The 16,814-nt window shown below is 34.0% G+C and overlaps 1 protein-coding gene across 2 annotated transcripts in view; it reads right to left on the bottom strand.

Annotated features, from left to right (window-relative positions):
- LOC106466019 (potassium voltage-gated channel subfamily H member 7-like) overlaps nt 1-13,074 on the bottom strand; it is a 55,715-nt gene extending 42,641 nt beyond the window's left edge. For both annotated transcript variants that reach the window (XM_022393981.1, XM_022393980.1), the window contains exon 1: nt 12,936-13,074. In XM_022393981.1, the coding sequence (XP_022249689.1) occupies nt 12,936-12,980 (45 nt within the window). In that variant the 5' untranslated portion in view covers nt 12,981-13,074. The remainder of the gene's footprint in view (nt 1-12,935) is intronic.
- Between the last annotated feature and the right edge of the window lie 3,740 nt (nt 13,075-16,814).

The following is a 16,814-nucleotide window of genomic DNA, read 5'->3' on the forward strand; positions in this document are numbered from 1 at the left end:
AAACCCTTTTAATTTAAAATATTTTCGCGGACATACAAACCTATCGATGTTTTTGTATTCCAAAATTAAATGTGACTTAATTACGTGAAGGAATTTTAACTCTGAAAACACATTTATCCTGTAATCATCTATGCTAAACTGTAGATCCGATTTACAGGTTTCTACACTTAGAACACTTGTATTGGTAGATTAAGTGTCGACTTAATTACGTGAAGGAATTTAAACTCTGAAAACACATTTATCCTGTAATCATCTATGCCAGCAGATATCAAACTCTAGTAACCCGAGAAACCCGAGAAAATGTTTTATTTCATATTAATTTAATTTTACGAAAAATATATTTTATTTCACAAATCATATTTTGTAAAATATTTTTATGTAATTTTGAACACGAATGGCGGACACCAGATCCTGAAACGCTGATCTAAGCTTCAACCCATACTTAAAGCATCATTTTACTAAAATTTTCCTTGTTTAAAACAAAGGGTAATTCCTCTGTTGCTATTTCCATTAATTTCTTTATGAAACATATCAAGGCATGTTGTTGTCACAATGACAAATTATTATTACAGATACAATGACAAATCGTTGTTATATTTACAATGGCCAATTATTATTACAGATACAATGACAAATCGTTGTTATATTTACAATGACAAATCGTTGTTATATTTACAATGACAAATTATTATTACAGATACAATGACAAATCGTTGTTATATTTACCATGGCCAATTATTATTACAGATACAATGGCCAATTATTATTACAGATACAATGGCAAATCGTTGTTATATTTACAATGACAAATCATTGTAGAGGAAGCACCAGAAATGCTATTAAACAAATAAAGTAAATACGAAGGTTCCCATTCAAAACTAGCAGGATTCAAACAGTGTCCTGCCATATGAAAATAAACAATCCCGAAACCAGTGGTATTGTCCAAAATACCGTGATATATATAACTGTACTGAACATGAACCTTTTGAAACATGGAAAAAGCGAAGCTTGTGTTTGTGTTGTACTTCTGATTGATATCATCAGCGTCAAGACTCCTCGTGTTATTATGCCAGGGAATGTACTTGTCAGGACTGGATTAAACTGGGCTAATCCTCTATAAATTTCACAGAAAGGTTCATCTATAAATAATTTATCACACAGTGGCACAACGGTATGTATGCGGAGGACTTACAACGCTAGAATCCGGGTTTCGATACCCGTGGTTGGAAGAGCACAAATAGCTTATTGTGTATCTTTGTGCTTAACTTCAAACTAACAATTAAAAAAAAACAACACAAAAACCCGAAGTTTGGCTTTCTTTAAACAGAATTCGCACGAAAGTTACTGCTAAATTGCTATGTTTTAACGATTTTTTGTAAACTGTTCTTTTTCTCGTATGTATATTTGTGTGTGTATACGTGACTTTTTTTCCCCCCTTCAAACAATACGTGACTTTTTTTTCCCTTCAAACATTATACGTAACACCAATTGCATGATAGAATGAAACACTTCTTATGTTAAGTTCGGGCTTACACGACTGATTTATAGGTTTAAACAGAATTATTACTAAACATAGATAATATTTACCAGTCATTCATCAGCTGAAGCCTGAACTTACATAACTCAGTCATCTTTGCCTGAATTAGAAAATAGTTTTAAGTTGGCGAAATTTATTTTAAAAAAAAATCAAGATTATTAAATTCTGCATGAACGGATCTGGTGTAATACTTGGTTATATCCATTCTGCATGAACGGATCTGGTGTAATACTTGGTTATATCCATTCTGCATGAACGGATCTGGTGTAATACTTGGTTATATCCATTCTGCATGAACGGATCTGGTGTAATACTTGGTTATATCCAATCTGCATGAACGGATCTGGTGTAATACTTGGTTATATCCAATTGTGAGATAAGAGCTTTTACAGTTAATTGGTTATATCCAATTGTGAGATAAGAGCTTTTACAGTTAATTGCTGGTTTAATACTTGGTTATATCCAATTGTGAGATAAGAGCTTTTACAGTTAATTGCTGGTTTAATACTTGGTTATATCCAATTGTGAGATAAGAGCTTTTACAGTTAATTGCTGGTTTAAAGTAGCAGCGTTATATCAAAACCATAGAACTTTAAAAAAAGAAGACAGTGAAGTTAAAAAGGAGATAAATCTCATTGTTAAGAAGTAGAGATCCTCCTCACAAAACCGGATGTAAAACTTTGATAAGCTACCAACATTTCTGAATACAATCGATATATTATACATCCAAACGGTGCGCACTGCCATTGTTAACCACTTGGTTCGACCTAGTTCCGGCTGCCTTTCACAAATGTCTTCTTTCGTATGAGTAGAGAGTGTTAGAGAACTTCGTAAAGAAGAATTATTATACAAATTAACTCCCACGGATAACGCACTAAGAAAATACACTATGACTGGTTGATTCTGTACTTGGTAATTTTCCTCTGTTTAAGGAAGAAACGGTGCCATTTTCCTCCCATTTTGCACTAACAACGATACCGGTAACAATGGTACCAATAACCAGTAATAATGGAAATTGTGAAAAAGACATTATAAGACCTATAATGTTTTGGGAAGAAACGGTGCCATATTCTTCCCATTTTGCACTAATAATGATGCCATTTTAATTTGGATTCTAAAAAAAAAATAAACGAACAAATTTGTCATGTAAAAAAGTAATAATTACGCCAGAAAGACATAAGAACTGGTATTTTCAACACATCTTATGTACATATAGGGTAAACAGCCAGAACAGAGTTCCTTAGTGTTAGGTATAACCGTGCCTAATTTTGAAATTCTGACCAACGGGAAGGCGGTTGTTCAGCAGTACCCATCGCCACAAGATCCTTAGCTGCCTTTTAGCTGAATAATGGGATTGATTTTTACTCTTTTTACGCACTCACGATTGTGAGATGTATGGCATTAACAGTTTTAGTAGCCATGAGGTCCATCTGATGATACTCAGTCCTATCAAGTATAGACCTACTTGTAGGATACATAAAATTAACACTTGTAGGACTCAAAGGTCCTTGTGATACAGTGCTGCAACTCATGAATGTATCACCTCGAATAGGGGTCAACGCGGTCGTTTTAGAGGTTTCCTACGAGTGAATAACTAGAAGTCCACCACTCTCACACAAACATACGTCTTAATACTGCACGAAACAAAAGAAAAATGGATTTATTTTATTTGTATTGTGACTTAGTATATTTTTTACTTACGTAAGATTATTAGTATAGCTGGGTTTTAGAGGGACCAAAATATTGTTGCACCAAGGTCTCGTAAGCCTACGTCCGCCATTTATTTCACAACGAACTTACCACGAAAGTAGCCTGTGTCTGAGAACTGTAAAGCCAACGTATTTTCACTCCTCTTTCCCAGCGTCCACCAGCATTAACTAGTCATCTTAATTCTAAAATTTTTGGAACATGCCAAAACACAGTAAACATTGATGGTCCACTAAAATATTTGAGAAGCAAATCTGTAAATTAAAAATCACTTTGATTCCGGTCTAACCTGCTGTTAATGTAAACGTTTAGGCATAAAAGAGCTTCCTGTAATAACGCAGTTATAGGAGTAAGCAGTGAAAAAAATGTTAAATATCCTCCAGAAATATAAGGTTAAAAACACTTTCCTCGTTATATTAGGAACTGAGTTTCATACTTAAAGTAGCTCCTTTATATAGAAGCTATTTACATCATTTTTGAATGATTTTAACTTAGAAAATATATTCGAATGATTATTCTTATTTGTTCTAGTCAATTTGAAAAATCCTTAATTAAGGCAGACTTAGATTTCCACCAGCCTATAACTTTGAGGCTTCAACTACCTAAGCTAGCGTTTCTTCCAGGGTTGAGAAAGAAAGAGCTTGTCCACACGGATCACTGATTTTTTTATTGATTTTTTCTAGAGCTAGATCTTTTTAGATATTTCTATAGTTGAGTAGTTATTTAATATTAATTGAAAGAACCCTTTGTGTTGGCATACCTCTCTCTGGGACACACTCGCGACCTCTATCGTGTTAGACAAAAATTATATTTCGAGTGGTGTCGCGCTAATATTTTTTCGTTTTGTTTTTACATTTGTAGGTCTGCACGGTTATCTCCTTTGGTACACTCCCATTAGGTGGCTTGTAAACATTTTTCAATAAGTCACGCAAAATAAAAGTTTTAATTTATCAACCACAAGCATACAAATTAGTAAAAGTGTTGAAAAATCATGTGGATGTTCATATTGACCAAGGATTAACGTATTTGTTATTATCTCTAACCTTTCATATGAAAATGGTTAACATTTGATAGATGCAAGTTAAAGATCTTGGACATGTTGACCATGCTACGTGTAAGATAACATTATAATTACATGTCTCCTCACCGACCAATGACGTATTTGGTTCCATAAAAATCCTCTAACACAAAACATTAATACAGAATTCCTCATCGAAAGTAAAAATTACCACAGTTCAAAAAATTAAAAGAGAAAGCTACTATTACTTCAAGTTTTGTTTGTTTTAGCGCAATGCTACACAATAAGCTATCTTTGCTCTGTTCACCACGGGAAATTGTACTAGGTTTTAGCGTTGTAAGTCCGTAAATTTATTGCTTACGCACTAGGAGACATCTTAATTTTGAAGTAAAACCCTAACAAATACTCGGAAAAATGTTTTTTGAATTGTTGGACTACTTGATGTTGTCGTAAGCGTACAATTCCTGTTCCTGAATGCTGTAAATTCTTTCCCAATTAGTGATATCCTTGCGCACCTATACGACAAAGAAATAACGGGCTGCTAAATTGTTGTACCTATTTAATCAAAGTGATTAAGCTAAATAGAACTAAACAAAGACAGTTTTGAAACTTCAACAGAAACATCGCCTTAGAGAAGAGAATTTTCTATAATCACAATGAAAAGTGGAAATGCAAAAAAAAAAAAACCCAAAAAACTAACAAATGTTACAAACCACAGAAACATTTCTACCAAAAATACACAATATATCTAACATGTGAAATAGATGTCACTTTTACAGTCAGTCTTTTTAGTACAAGTATTTAGTGTAAGTTTAAATGTGCTCGCTCCAACTTACAGGTAACGAACGTGCGTTAGATCTGTTTCAGTATTCGAGCAATACAGGTTACTCTAGGACTGCATAACTTACAAAATCTGTCAAAGAGGATACGTTCTGTTTCAAGAGTAAATAAAGCCAAAATTAAGAGTAACAAATATTTATATTTTTTGCTTTTGAAGTTCATATGTCATGCTGTGTTGTAACCTACAGGGTGCATAATTCGTCTCGTGAATCATGGCATGCGCAAGTTTTACTGACGTCACGACAGTACAAATTGCAACGTTAAGCAAATGTGACGTCATTTAGTGTCTACTGACTGACAGACAACACACTACTGTATAGAGGTACGAGTAGTTAAAACAGGTGACCCCGCCAGGTGGACTTCTGCTCCCTTTTGAGAAAATAATAAATATTCTTACGTATATGAGGGCTGCATGATTTACAAAATGTACTTCGTGTAAGTATTATATACATCCTCTAAACACGAGGACTACATGAGGTACAAAAATCATTATATAAATGCATCACACATATTGCTGTGGAAACAATAACTAGATTTGCAGTCTCCATCATATAGGTCTATAAACAGAATGACTGTATGACTGTATATACCATCTTCCCTTGAAAAGTGAGTGAATTAATAGCATGTATTAATCAAAATGTTAAAGACTGCTAAACAAAATGTATTTACATGGACGACGTTTCGAGCAATTCCTCTCTTCGCATCTAAATAATAAAAAAAAATAGTAGTACAGCACAGATCAAACGCTAAAGTCCGAGGTTGGATTCCTCGCAGTGAACACAGTAGATAGCTCAATTTGGATTTACACTAAACCAACCACACCAAAAGCTTGCAAATTTGAAAATTAAATTGAAAACTTGCACGTCAAATACGTTACATTAATTCTGAGCTCAATCTTATGTTTTATACGAACGAAATCTAGCAATTTTCGCATACTTTGTGTTTTAATTCAGCGTGCCAATGAAAACGGTCATTATGGTTACCAGACATCTTTGTAGACCTCATTACCTGAATAAATTAAAATGAAAAGAACGTTGGCGAATTAGAATTTCTAAGTGCCACGCCTTCGTGTGCGAGAACGGTTCAGTACAGGTACGAGATAAAAGTGTGGGAAGAACAATGACGCGGATAATATTGGCTCGGTCGATATATATCATCGGAAAATGTCAGACGGGGTTCAGTGACGATGAGTAAATGATAATATCTGATGGAAAAAAAGCGAAGTTTCGTGAGCAAGCGAAACCAAGTGTACACAAATCTTGGGAAAAAAACTGCTAATTGTTATTATTTTTTACCATTATAAAAAAAACAGGCACGTGCATTTTTGTTAGAAATCTCAGTCCATTGTTGTTAAATATGGGGAAAATCTAGGTTTAGTAGGGCGTTAGAAAAGGTACAGAGATCAAATATCTATTAATGACGCAATGCTTTCAACTGCGTAGTTTGACAGTCTTATACCCTTCTTTTTCAAACGCAATCCTATTCTCTGTCTACTAAATAGAGCCTATAAACTTACACCATCCTATCCAGCCCTTCACAAAGCATTCTCTCTCGAAACGGCTACCCTAAGTAAGCACAAAGCTACACAATGGGCTATCTGTGCTCTGCCCACCACGGGTATCGAAACCCGGATTCTAGCGTTGTAAGTCCGCAGACATACCACTGTGCCACTAGGGGGGCAGGGATTCCTGAAAATACTGAGCAAGGCGTTGCGCTTAATAAGACTTTCATTAAGAATCCAACGTTTATTACCCGTCTTAACATGATGGGCAGAGATTCCTGAAACACTGAGCAAGACGTTGCACTTAATAAGACTTACATTAACAGTCCAACGTTTATTACCCGTCTTAACAAATTATAGACCTATATGACCACTGGTGGGCAGGGATTCCTGAAACACTGAGCAAGGCGTTGCACTTAATAAGACTTACATTAACAGTCCAACGTTTATTACCCGTCTTAACAAATTATAGACCTATATGACCACCGGTGGGCAGGGATTCCTGAAACACTGAGCAAAGCGTTGCGCTGAATAAGACTTTCATTAACGTTGCGCTTAATAAGACTTTCCATAATGTTGCGCTTAATAAAACTGTCATTAACAATCCAACGTTTATTATCCATCTTAACAAATTATAGACCTATATGACCACACAATTACATGAACCGAAACAATTTTAATATAAACCTATACAACCAAGGCTAAGTATATCATTTGTACAACATGGGACTGTTGAATGTGAATCATAAGTGCACGTGAGCGACTGAAAAACTCGATTTGTTTTCCAAAATTTTGGTTTAAATTTTTTAATAATTTGTTCTTTAAAAAACCTTGAAAGTTACATTAAGATTTTTATTCACTTTTTTTATTCATGATTATTTATATAAGAAGTTTTTTTTTTTTTTTCGCACAGACTTTCATTCGATTTAGTCTACAAGCCATGAATGGACTAGCAAGGAATCGTATCTTTATGCCATTCACCTTGACCTTCAGTTTTATCTTCGTGACAAAACAGTGAATTGAATCACAGTAAAATGAATTATATTAGACCGCCAAAACGTCTTTGGTTTGATTCGTGTGAAAACAAAAAGTTTAAAGTTTATAATTAAACAATAAATAATGATAACGTAAAAATACGTGAAATCTATATATCTTTGCCCGATATTGTATTGATATATTCCCAACAGATGGCAGCAAAAGCTTCATTTTTACGAGCACAGACGAGACGAAGTGGTAGTTTTGACACTTCTAGAAATATATTGTTTGAAAAACTGATAAAAACGTTCCACATTTTAAACTTTGATCGTATTACACTTACCTGAGAGACAATACTATTGTGGAGACTATTGACGTCTGTGTAGACTGGCCGTTGGTTGTCTTTAAGGTACGTAACGTCGGAAACACCGTTTCTATGTAAGTGTAAGGCTATAGAACTTTTTCTTCTCCTATTACAACCCATGTTTTGTCCTTGCAAACTGGAGTTGACACAGCTGAATTGTAGATATCATGAGAGTCTTTTCGTTGTTTTTTTTTAACAAGTGGCACGTGACACTTATGACACTTATCCACTTGAATACAATTGCATTCTTCATCCACACATTGAATTAATATTTTCTTTTAAGAAAAATTACCCTGGGCAACATTTTCAAACAAGCTAGATACAGGTTTGTCTGTCATTTTAATTTTCCTTTAATTTATGTACATTCGTCGCTGTGGCTACTTAACCCTTGACCTTATCAAATGGTCTACATTGAACTTCAGCAGCTCCTTCACTGTTGCTTATGTCTTCCTCCAATCCATTTCGAATTTGAATTTCTTCGGAGTTTTCTTTATTAATGGCTTGTTGCGTCACATTCTCTTGATGATCCAGTAATTAATTTTGACTACTCCAGTAATATCGTTATTTTCCCGTTAGCGTTTCGCTTTATCTCCAACACATCCTCTATTACTTATCTTATCCTTTGTAACATTATACCCTTTCTTATAGTTTCGTCTTTCTGTGACTTCATTATTTCATCGTTCTTCTGTGATACTGATGGTGATTTTATGACTATCTGTACTGTTTTATTTTAAATAAAATTCTTCTGATTTAACTTCAATATTTCGTTGGGATTATTTGTTCCTATCTCTTTTTGGTCCTCTGTGTTCTTCCTATTATAATTATATTTTAGTCCCCTATGTTGTCTGTATTATAATTATCTTTAGTCCCCTATGTTGTCTGTATAATAATTCTGTTTTGATTCTATGGTGTCCCCGCTGTAGTTCTGTTTTGGTCCTCTGTGTTGACTCTATTATAATTATATTTTGATTCTATGGTATCCCCGCTGTAGCTGTGTTTTGGTCCTCTGTGTTGTCTCTATTATAATTATATTTTAGTCCCCTATGTTGTCTCTATAATAATTCTGTTTTGATTCTATGGTGTCCCCGCCGTAGTTCTGTTTTGGTCCTCTGTGTTGTCTCTATTATAATTATATTTTAGTCCCCTATGTTGTCTCTATAATAATTCTGTTTTGATTCTATGGTGTCCCCGCTGTAGTTCTGTTTTGGTCCTCTGTGTTGTCTCTATTATAATTATCTTTTAGTCCCCCCTTTTTTTTTGTCTATAATGATTCTGTTTTGATTCTATGCTGTCCCTGCTGTCATTCTGTTTTTAACTTCTCTGTTGTTTTGATTCTCTGTGTTGTCTCTATTATAATTCTCTTCTGTTTTATCCCAGTTGTACATCTGTGTAATGTTTATCATAGTTTCGTTCTTCTGCACTAATCGTATCAGATATTCATTCTTCTGCGTTCCTTTTATCAATGCTGTCCTTATAACACATTTCTGATAGGTTATTGTTATCTCTTTCAAACTTCTGTCTTATTTTACCCACACAACGCTTCTTTATTTCAATGTTATTCTATGTTCGACACTACACTTGTGTTCTTCCATGTTATTCCTATTACACTCCTATCGCTCTTTATCTTCGCTGCTATTTTTATTTGTTGTTCTTCTTTCCTTTCTTTCCGTATTACTGTTATGCTAATCTTCACAGGAAGTTTCTGTTATCTATCACCTTCTGACCGGCCCGGCATGGCCAGGTGGGTAGGGCACTCGACTCGCAATCTGCGGGTCGCGGGTTCGAGTCCTCGTCCCACCAAACATGCTCGCCCTTTCAGCCGTGGGGGCGTTATAATGTGACGGTCAATCCCACTATTCGTTGGTAAAAGAGTAGCCCAAGAGTTGGCGGTGGGTGGTGATGGCTAGCTGCCTTCCCTCTAGTCTTACACTGCTAAATTAGGGACGGCTAGCGCAGATAGCCCTCGTCTAGCTTTGCGCGAAATTCAAAAACAAACAAACAATACCTTCTGACCATATTTATCATCCTTTTCTGTCCGCTGCTGTTTTCAGTTACCACTAGTAACATGGGGTAGAACTAACTTTCTTTTTGACTGAAAAGGGCGATAGACGATAACGAAGATCAGAGAGCGATTCATTGTCTGTTCCGCCATCAAACAGGCTTATCTCTCTTTCCATGTCAGCTGATCTTCTAATCATTTGCACCTTTACTTTCAGGTTCATAACCATCGTCTCACTAACTAATGGTATCACTAGCAAATGTTGATGGTCACTTGAGAAAGAGATTATCTTAAATTGAATTACCTGTACCCTTTATCGTTAAGTGTACCGATCCTAATAGAGAATGTCAAGGGTCCATTACCCAAAGTATCTGCAACCCGTGTACGCAACACTTCCTGTCCAGCAGGTAATTTATTAGAGAAAGACGTTCCTCAACAAAAAAAGCTCATAATGACAATCTGGAGCACGTCACTCGCTCCCAAATAGTTAGAGGCCAGTACGAAAAAAAAATTAAAACACGCATCTTCATACTTTTTTTTAAAATTATTTAGCTTCTTTAAAATTAATGAAAAGTTCAACTGTATAATCGATATAATTGTTTGGATATTAGTGGTATCAATTACAAACTTTAGTCAGTTAGTTTAAATCAGGGCGCCAGACTTCAAATAAGTTGTTTAGAAACACGCTAGTCAAAGTTGTAGTTGTTAGGACTATTAACATGGAGAAAGTATTGGCATACACTTGAAGTTCAAATATTAACAGCTCAGCAGTTCTTATTTGCAAATGCGTGAGCTTCTTGATGTTGTTGAAATATTCCATCTAATTAATAAAACAGGATTATTTCGTTACGATTCGTATAAAAGAATTCAACAATGCTAAATGTCGTTCAATTGTTTTATAGTGTTTTCTTTGTTTGTTTTGTTTTTTTACGAGTGATACTACAAAAGTAGGCCAGGAAAATTAAAATTTACTAAAATTTTTGGTTTTTCCTTTTGAAATGATAATCATAAAAATAAACTAACAACATAGTATTTCAAGAAGTTCGGGCCGAGTGTGGCCCAGTGACTAGTGTGCCGGATTGGAAATTTGAAGCTCCGTGATTGACGTCTTTTTACCGTGGGGGGAAAAAAAATATTGCACTCGCAAACTCTGCAAACTTTTATGAGTTATAAAAGTGACGATCAAATCCCACTATTCGATTAGGGTAGCCCACAAATTGGTGGTGAGGGGTGTTGACTAGCTAAATGTCTGCCCTCTAGTCTACCATCTTAAAAATAGGATCGGCTAGCGTAGACAGATGGCGTTGGATTCAGTGTTGTTAACCATTACAAAAGCTACAACCATTCATGTTAACTTCAACGTATATTTGTTTTCACATATTGGTTTTCTAGAAAAAAATTTTGCGTTACATATTACTGCCAAACACGACCAAAGTAAATAATCTTGCACATATTGAAATAACGATACCGAAAAAAGTCCGTATATTCTTGCTAGTTATTTTACATAACCTTCCCCACCATTGTGCCAAAAGCAGTGCCATCTCTGGATAGAAATTAAAATTATAAAACATATATTTGAAAGGCGATGTTAATGGATTGCATCTGTCGGCCACTCACTCGTACAAAACATTTTCATGCACATCGTTATTAAATTAAAAAGAAAAGAATGACGAAATAATTAGTTTAATACTACACTATAATAAAGTTGAAGCCCATGCCTGAGACGCACTTTCAATATGTATGGTCACATATATACTATCCGATCCAAAAAAGATCCGAATCCTGTCGGATATCAGGATATACAACTAAAACTACTATTTGTGTGATCCCTAGTTCTAACAAATATACCAAATCACTAAGCGAAACGTCACCTGCGTATTGTATATCATGGTAGAATGTATTTCAGGACTAATATAAAATACGATTTGTCGTATATTGGTGTTGTTTATGATTTATACACCATAGGCTGACATACGTTTGTTGGAATAAACTGTTTCTCGATCCCAGATTAAAACAAAACATTAAAACTATCAGTTGCATTAAACAAGAAACAAATGTTAATCCCAGAATTCTGAATTAACATAAATATAATGTTCATTGTTGTATCTTTTGAACTGGTTATTGAAATAGAATGTTCAATTTTAGCGGAATACTAATTATTTAATTAGTAGAGTTAGCGTACTCAAGGTTCCGCATACTGTAAATACATTTACTTGATTTTCAGAAACTCATTAGTATAAATGTATAACTGATGCATAAAAAGGAATGATAATACTTATCTTTGTCCTAAAATATTTAGTTGCTTGAAAAAAGGCTTAGTTGGAACAGAGTAGAGTTGAAAGACGTTGTTAATAGACTCTGCATAGGAAGTTTTAGACGACGTTTCAAGTTGCCAACTCAGATCTTCATCAACTCGAAACGTCACCAAAAATTTCTTTGTTGCAGGCCCTTTAAGGGAATGAGGCACGTTGTGTGGATTGTGCCTTCCGTTGATATCGTTACTGTTCTATAGACCACCCGTAGCACACAGTAACAATACAACGAGTGGGCATGATTTATATTAACTGCATAATGACCATCTCCATGTTAGAACTACCAGGGTTCTGCGCATGACTATGTTTAGAAGCTAGTATAAAACACTGTCTGGTGAGATAGACGACGCAATACCAATGTGCAATTAGTATCATGCTTGCCTAATATTCTTAGGTAATAAACCCTCGATGTGGAAATGATATATTATTATCAAATTGGCCGAAAAATTAATATACGATCGAATTGGATTTCATTGTATGAAGCAATATTTGATAAGATAGTTGTCCTATTCCCAGTCAGAATTAGCCTAACGTATTAATTTTATTAAGTTTCGTAAATTTGAAAGCTCAAATGTGAACAGAGAGACGCTCATATGAACAAACTCTTAAATATGAGTGTTACCTTTCTAAAAAAAAAAGTTAATTATTGGTGATTAAAGAAGTTCAAATAAAGCAACAGTACCTGAGCAACTTTCTCGCCCATGTGATGTTTACTATGTGTCTGCATCTCTCGCAAAAACTTGGATGTATTTGACGAATGGCTATTATCCTTCTGTCTACTAACGCCCTCTGTTGTCAGGTTACTTAATGACGGTGACTGAGCACGATGTTGATGAGTTCTATATCGCGAAAGATCTGAATCGGAAGAAGCTATCGGGAAGGATTTGCTTAGATTGTTTGCCGTAACTGTAAAAGAGCAAAATAAAATAAGTATAAAATCGTAAAAATCGTCTAATGCAAAGTCTGAAAAACGATGCTAATTTTGTTAACATATAAAATGTTAATATGAAGGAAACAATGTCTTTGTTTTAAAATAAAGAAGACTTAAATTACTTCATCATAAGTCATTGATAAGTAAAGTTTATAATTGGTTTCTATAATATTAAACACCAATTTCGAATCACATTTTAGATTATGACAATATGCGGTACAGAGAGATGAATGTAGGAAAAGAGAAGTTTGTTGCCATAGCTTCAACCTCGGAAAATTAAATTGAATCGACACTGACAATTAAATAATTGGAGCAAGAATGAAACCAGTTAGCGAATGAACAAAATACAATAGTTAAAATATACAAAGTCCATTTCACAACTTAATAACTAAATTACTGAAAATTCACAAACCAGTTATTTTTCTATTTAAAATCAGTAGTTAGTTTTATGAACACTTTCGAGAAATATATTAATTTACCTATGAAATTTCCATGAAATAAGTCCCTTAATTACCAGCAGATGGCGGTATAGCATAAATTTCCACTTTCGTAATTATTCAACTATTTTGTAGTAGATGGCTTCATTTTGGGAACCAGATTATTAAGTGCAGTAATAATAATAATAATAATTATAATGTTATAAAAAATCTAACATATACAATTTTAAAAACTACAAGTAAAAATTAGTAATAGTCTAGCACATTAATTAATCAATTAAACCTTTTAATTAAACACCTGGCATCTTCGTCGTGTAACTAAAACCATTATCTCCACATAGTTTACATAAGTTTTTTCAACACAGACTTCAGATATTGTGATTAACATGAAGTGTTTCTTTGTTCTACTTATAACATAGTGTTGATACCAGTAAAAGCTGATCAATCAACGAACTCTGAACATTTATGTAAGAACAAAATTCCACCTGCTTCAAACACCTATGAACATTTGAAAATCATGCATAGTTTATGAAACCCTTGGCAAAAGTCTGACTTAAGCAAAGCCGGCCATTATGGCACTACGATACTTTCTATCCATGACGTAAGTTTCCAAGAACACCTGCCACAAACAGAAAGGTCACGTTAATTAAAGGCAACGTTAAACTTTTAAAAGTCACCGTTACCACCAGATATTAGAACAAAATCGTTGTCGTGGTTAGTAGCCTATGCGATCATCTCAGTCTAATTAGTAACCATTTTTGTATTATGTATTCATATATTTCAATTTTTCATGTTATCTTAGATTTTATGTGACCGTATAGGCTACTAGCCATGACAACAATTCATATCCAAAACTTTGCCTTAACCAATTGGTATCAAATATTTTTATACAATGCAGTAAAGATTCGGAGATTCTAGGTGTTACTTTTACGTTTCGATACGATCAACTTTACAATAAAAACATATACAATATTTCTTCTCTCGTTCCTGAGGCATAATAACTCGGAAATCAAACATAGAAACTACCATAGTTTTACTCGCCTAGAAATCAAATAAATTCTACTTTTTATGTTTAAAATGTTTTAAGGAATCTACTAACCTTAAAGAGATGAACACTGATATGTAAATTATACTTATACAATATGCGATAAACCAATAGAAGTTTTTAATAATTTAATTGTGATTTCTATCCGGTATGTAAAAAGGTTTGCAGCCGCAGTTTTAACACCTAAGCATCACAGTTCCAGACAGATACAAATTGTTCTATAACAACATAAGTTTCTGATCTAAATAAACGGCTGACGAAATTTTAAAAGCGTGTTTTTGATAAAACTGGTGTGTTAACCTTTACAGAGTACCTTTTAAGATTGTTTATTTGTATTTATCAACTGAGTCTTTGGGCAAAGTAAATGTTATGTATTTGCGAATGAGAAGACACAAAGATGGGTTGAATAATATCAAATAATTTCTTTTGTTTATGTTGTTCAAATTTTGTCCTATTCTAATGCAAACAACCATAAACTTCGGCCGGTAAAACGTGAAACCAACATAGAATCTGTATTCTCTATAGCATGACCACTTTTATCGTTACCATGATAAAAAATATACCATGGAATGGCTGACGAAACGCTAATATTCATCCACTACTCTAGGATAAAACAAACAAAATAGGCAACGCTTAGTGAATATGTAGGCAATAGATACGTGTGTAGCCAAGTGAGGTGAGAGACTTTGAATATTTAAATCGAGATACTGTATACTTTAGCTGAGCTTCTTTGTTAGAAATGTAAAAAAAAAACACCATTAGTTTTCTCATTTAGTGTTAAAATAGATTCTATTTCCGTACTCTTATTTCCTATCCATCTACTTTACTTATGAGGTATTTATATTTTAGTAAAAAGTTCACTAGGCTCATACTGATGTATTGTGTCTAACGTTCACCCTCTCTTAATTCAGTAAATAAAGAAATATAATATAATTTTATTTTAAAACACGTGAACGGCTTAAAAACGATATATTTGTTATTATTTTTTTCAATTAAAATAAATAATACTGTAAGTATTCATTGGAAGGCTAGAATTTGTTTACGTTAACAACATGAAATATCACTTTGTTAAAGTTCAAAAGTTTGTTTCAGAATCAGACAGTTTAACACCTCTAAGAATATGAAAAAGTGTGCTCAATGTACAGACCAGCCAATCTGGTGGGGTCCTAACCTATTCTTAATAGAACAATTTATTAAACGACTTTCCGAACAGCTCGGGCGTTGGTTCGAAAAGCCGTCCACGTTTGAGTTTTGTTTTTCTCAGATATTCTATTTTCAGAAAGTTTGGATAACATGCTTCGTACATATTCAAACTTTCTGGCACATTATCTTTATAAAGTCTAATTATGAGGATAGAGAAGCACTTCAGGAACTAATATTTTATTTCGTTTGAAAGTCTCTGTAATCTAAGCCAAAAACCGGTTTCGAGGCAGCATTAAGATCCACAAAAAAAGACTTGTTTGTTGACAAAGGTTTTATAATTTAATTTTGCTTTTGTTTTGCCAAAATACACGACTTTCACACACGTCACAAAGAAAACTGGCAATCGTGTTTCTAAGCCTACCACGATCTTTATAATCTGTTTTCCAAACAAAAATATGAAAAAAAGAAACATTTATCGACACTCTAAATATTTTTAAGCTCAACTGTTATCAGTTAGTTTGAAATAATTCAAGACACATTTTGTTACACTAGTATGCCAACAATAGAGGGGGCGGTAATGATGAAAAATCATACAATTTTGAGGGGTGGTTTTAAACTTTAGCAAATTGTCAACTCATAGTTTTTAAGAACAAATGTTTACATGGTACCTCTAGTAGTTAATAACTGTAAGTCATATATATATATAAGACATGCTCATGAAGTGGGCGGTAATAAGAGGCTTCGACCCCATTATTTAATCTGATTCTTTATGGGGAACGTAGAAACCACACTGGTGTCTTGAATATGGCTAGTATCAGATATATTTTTTTTATGATTATCTGCACCAGTCATATTGTTACGTCTCCGTTCGTTAGTTAATTTTCCTTAAATTCGTTCCGACGAAACTTTAGAGACACAAGTCCTTTCTTAAATAAAACTGGTTTATTCTTTCTTTATATAACTTTACGATACACTTAATTTCAACAGTCGCTCTATAACAACGCT

This window comes from Limulus polyphemus, unplaced genomic scaffold (genome assembly GCF_000517525.1).
Source record: "Limulus polyphemus unplaced genomic scaffold, Limulus_polyphemus-2.1.2 Scaffold2123, whole genome shotgun sequence".
NCBI classification, from domain to species: domain Eukaryota; kingdom Metazoa; phylum Arthropoda; class Merostomata; order Xiphosura; family Limulidae; genus Limulus; species Limulus polyphemus.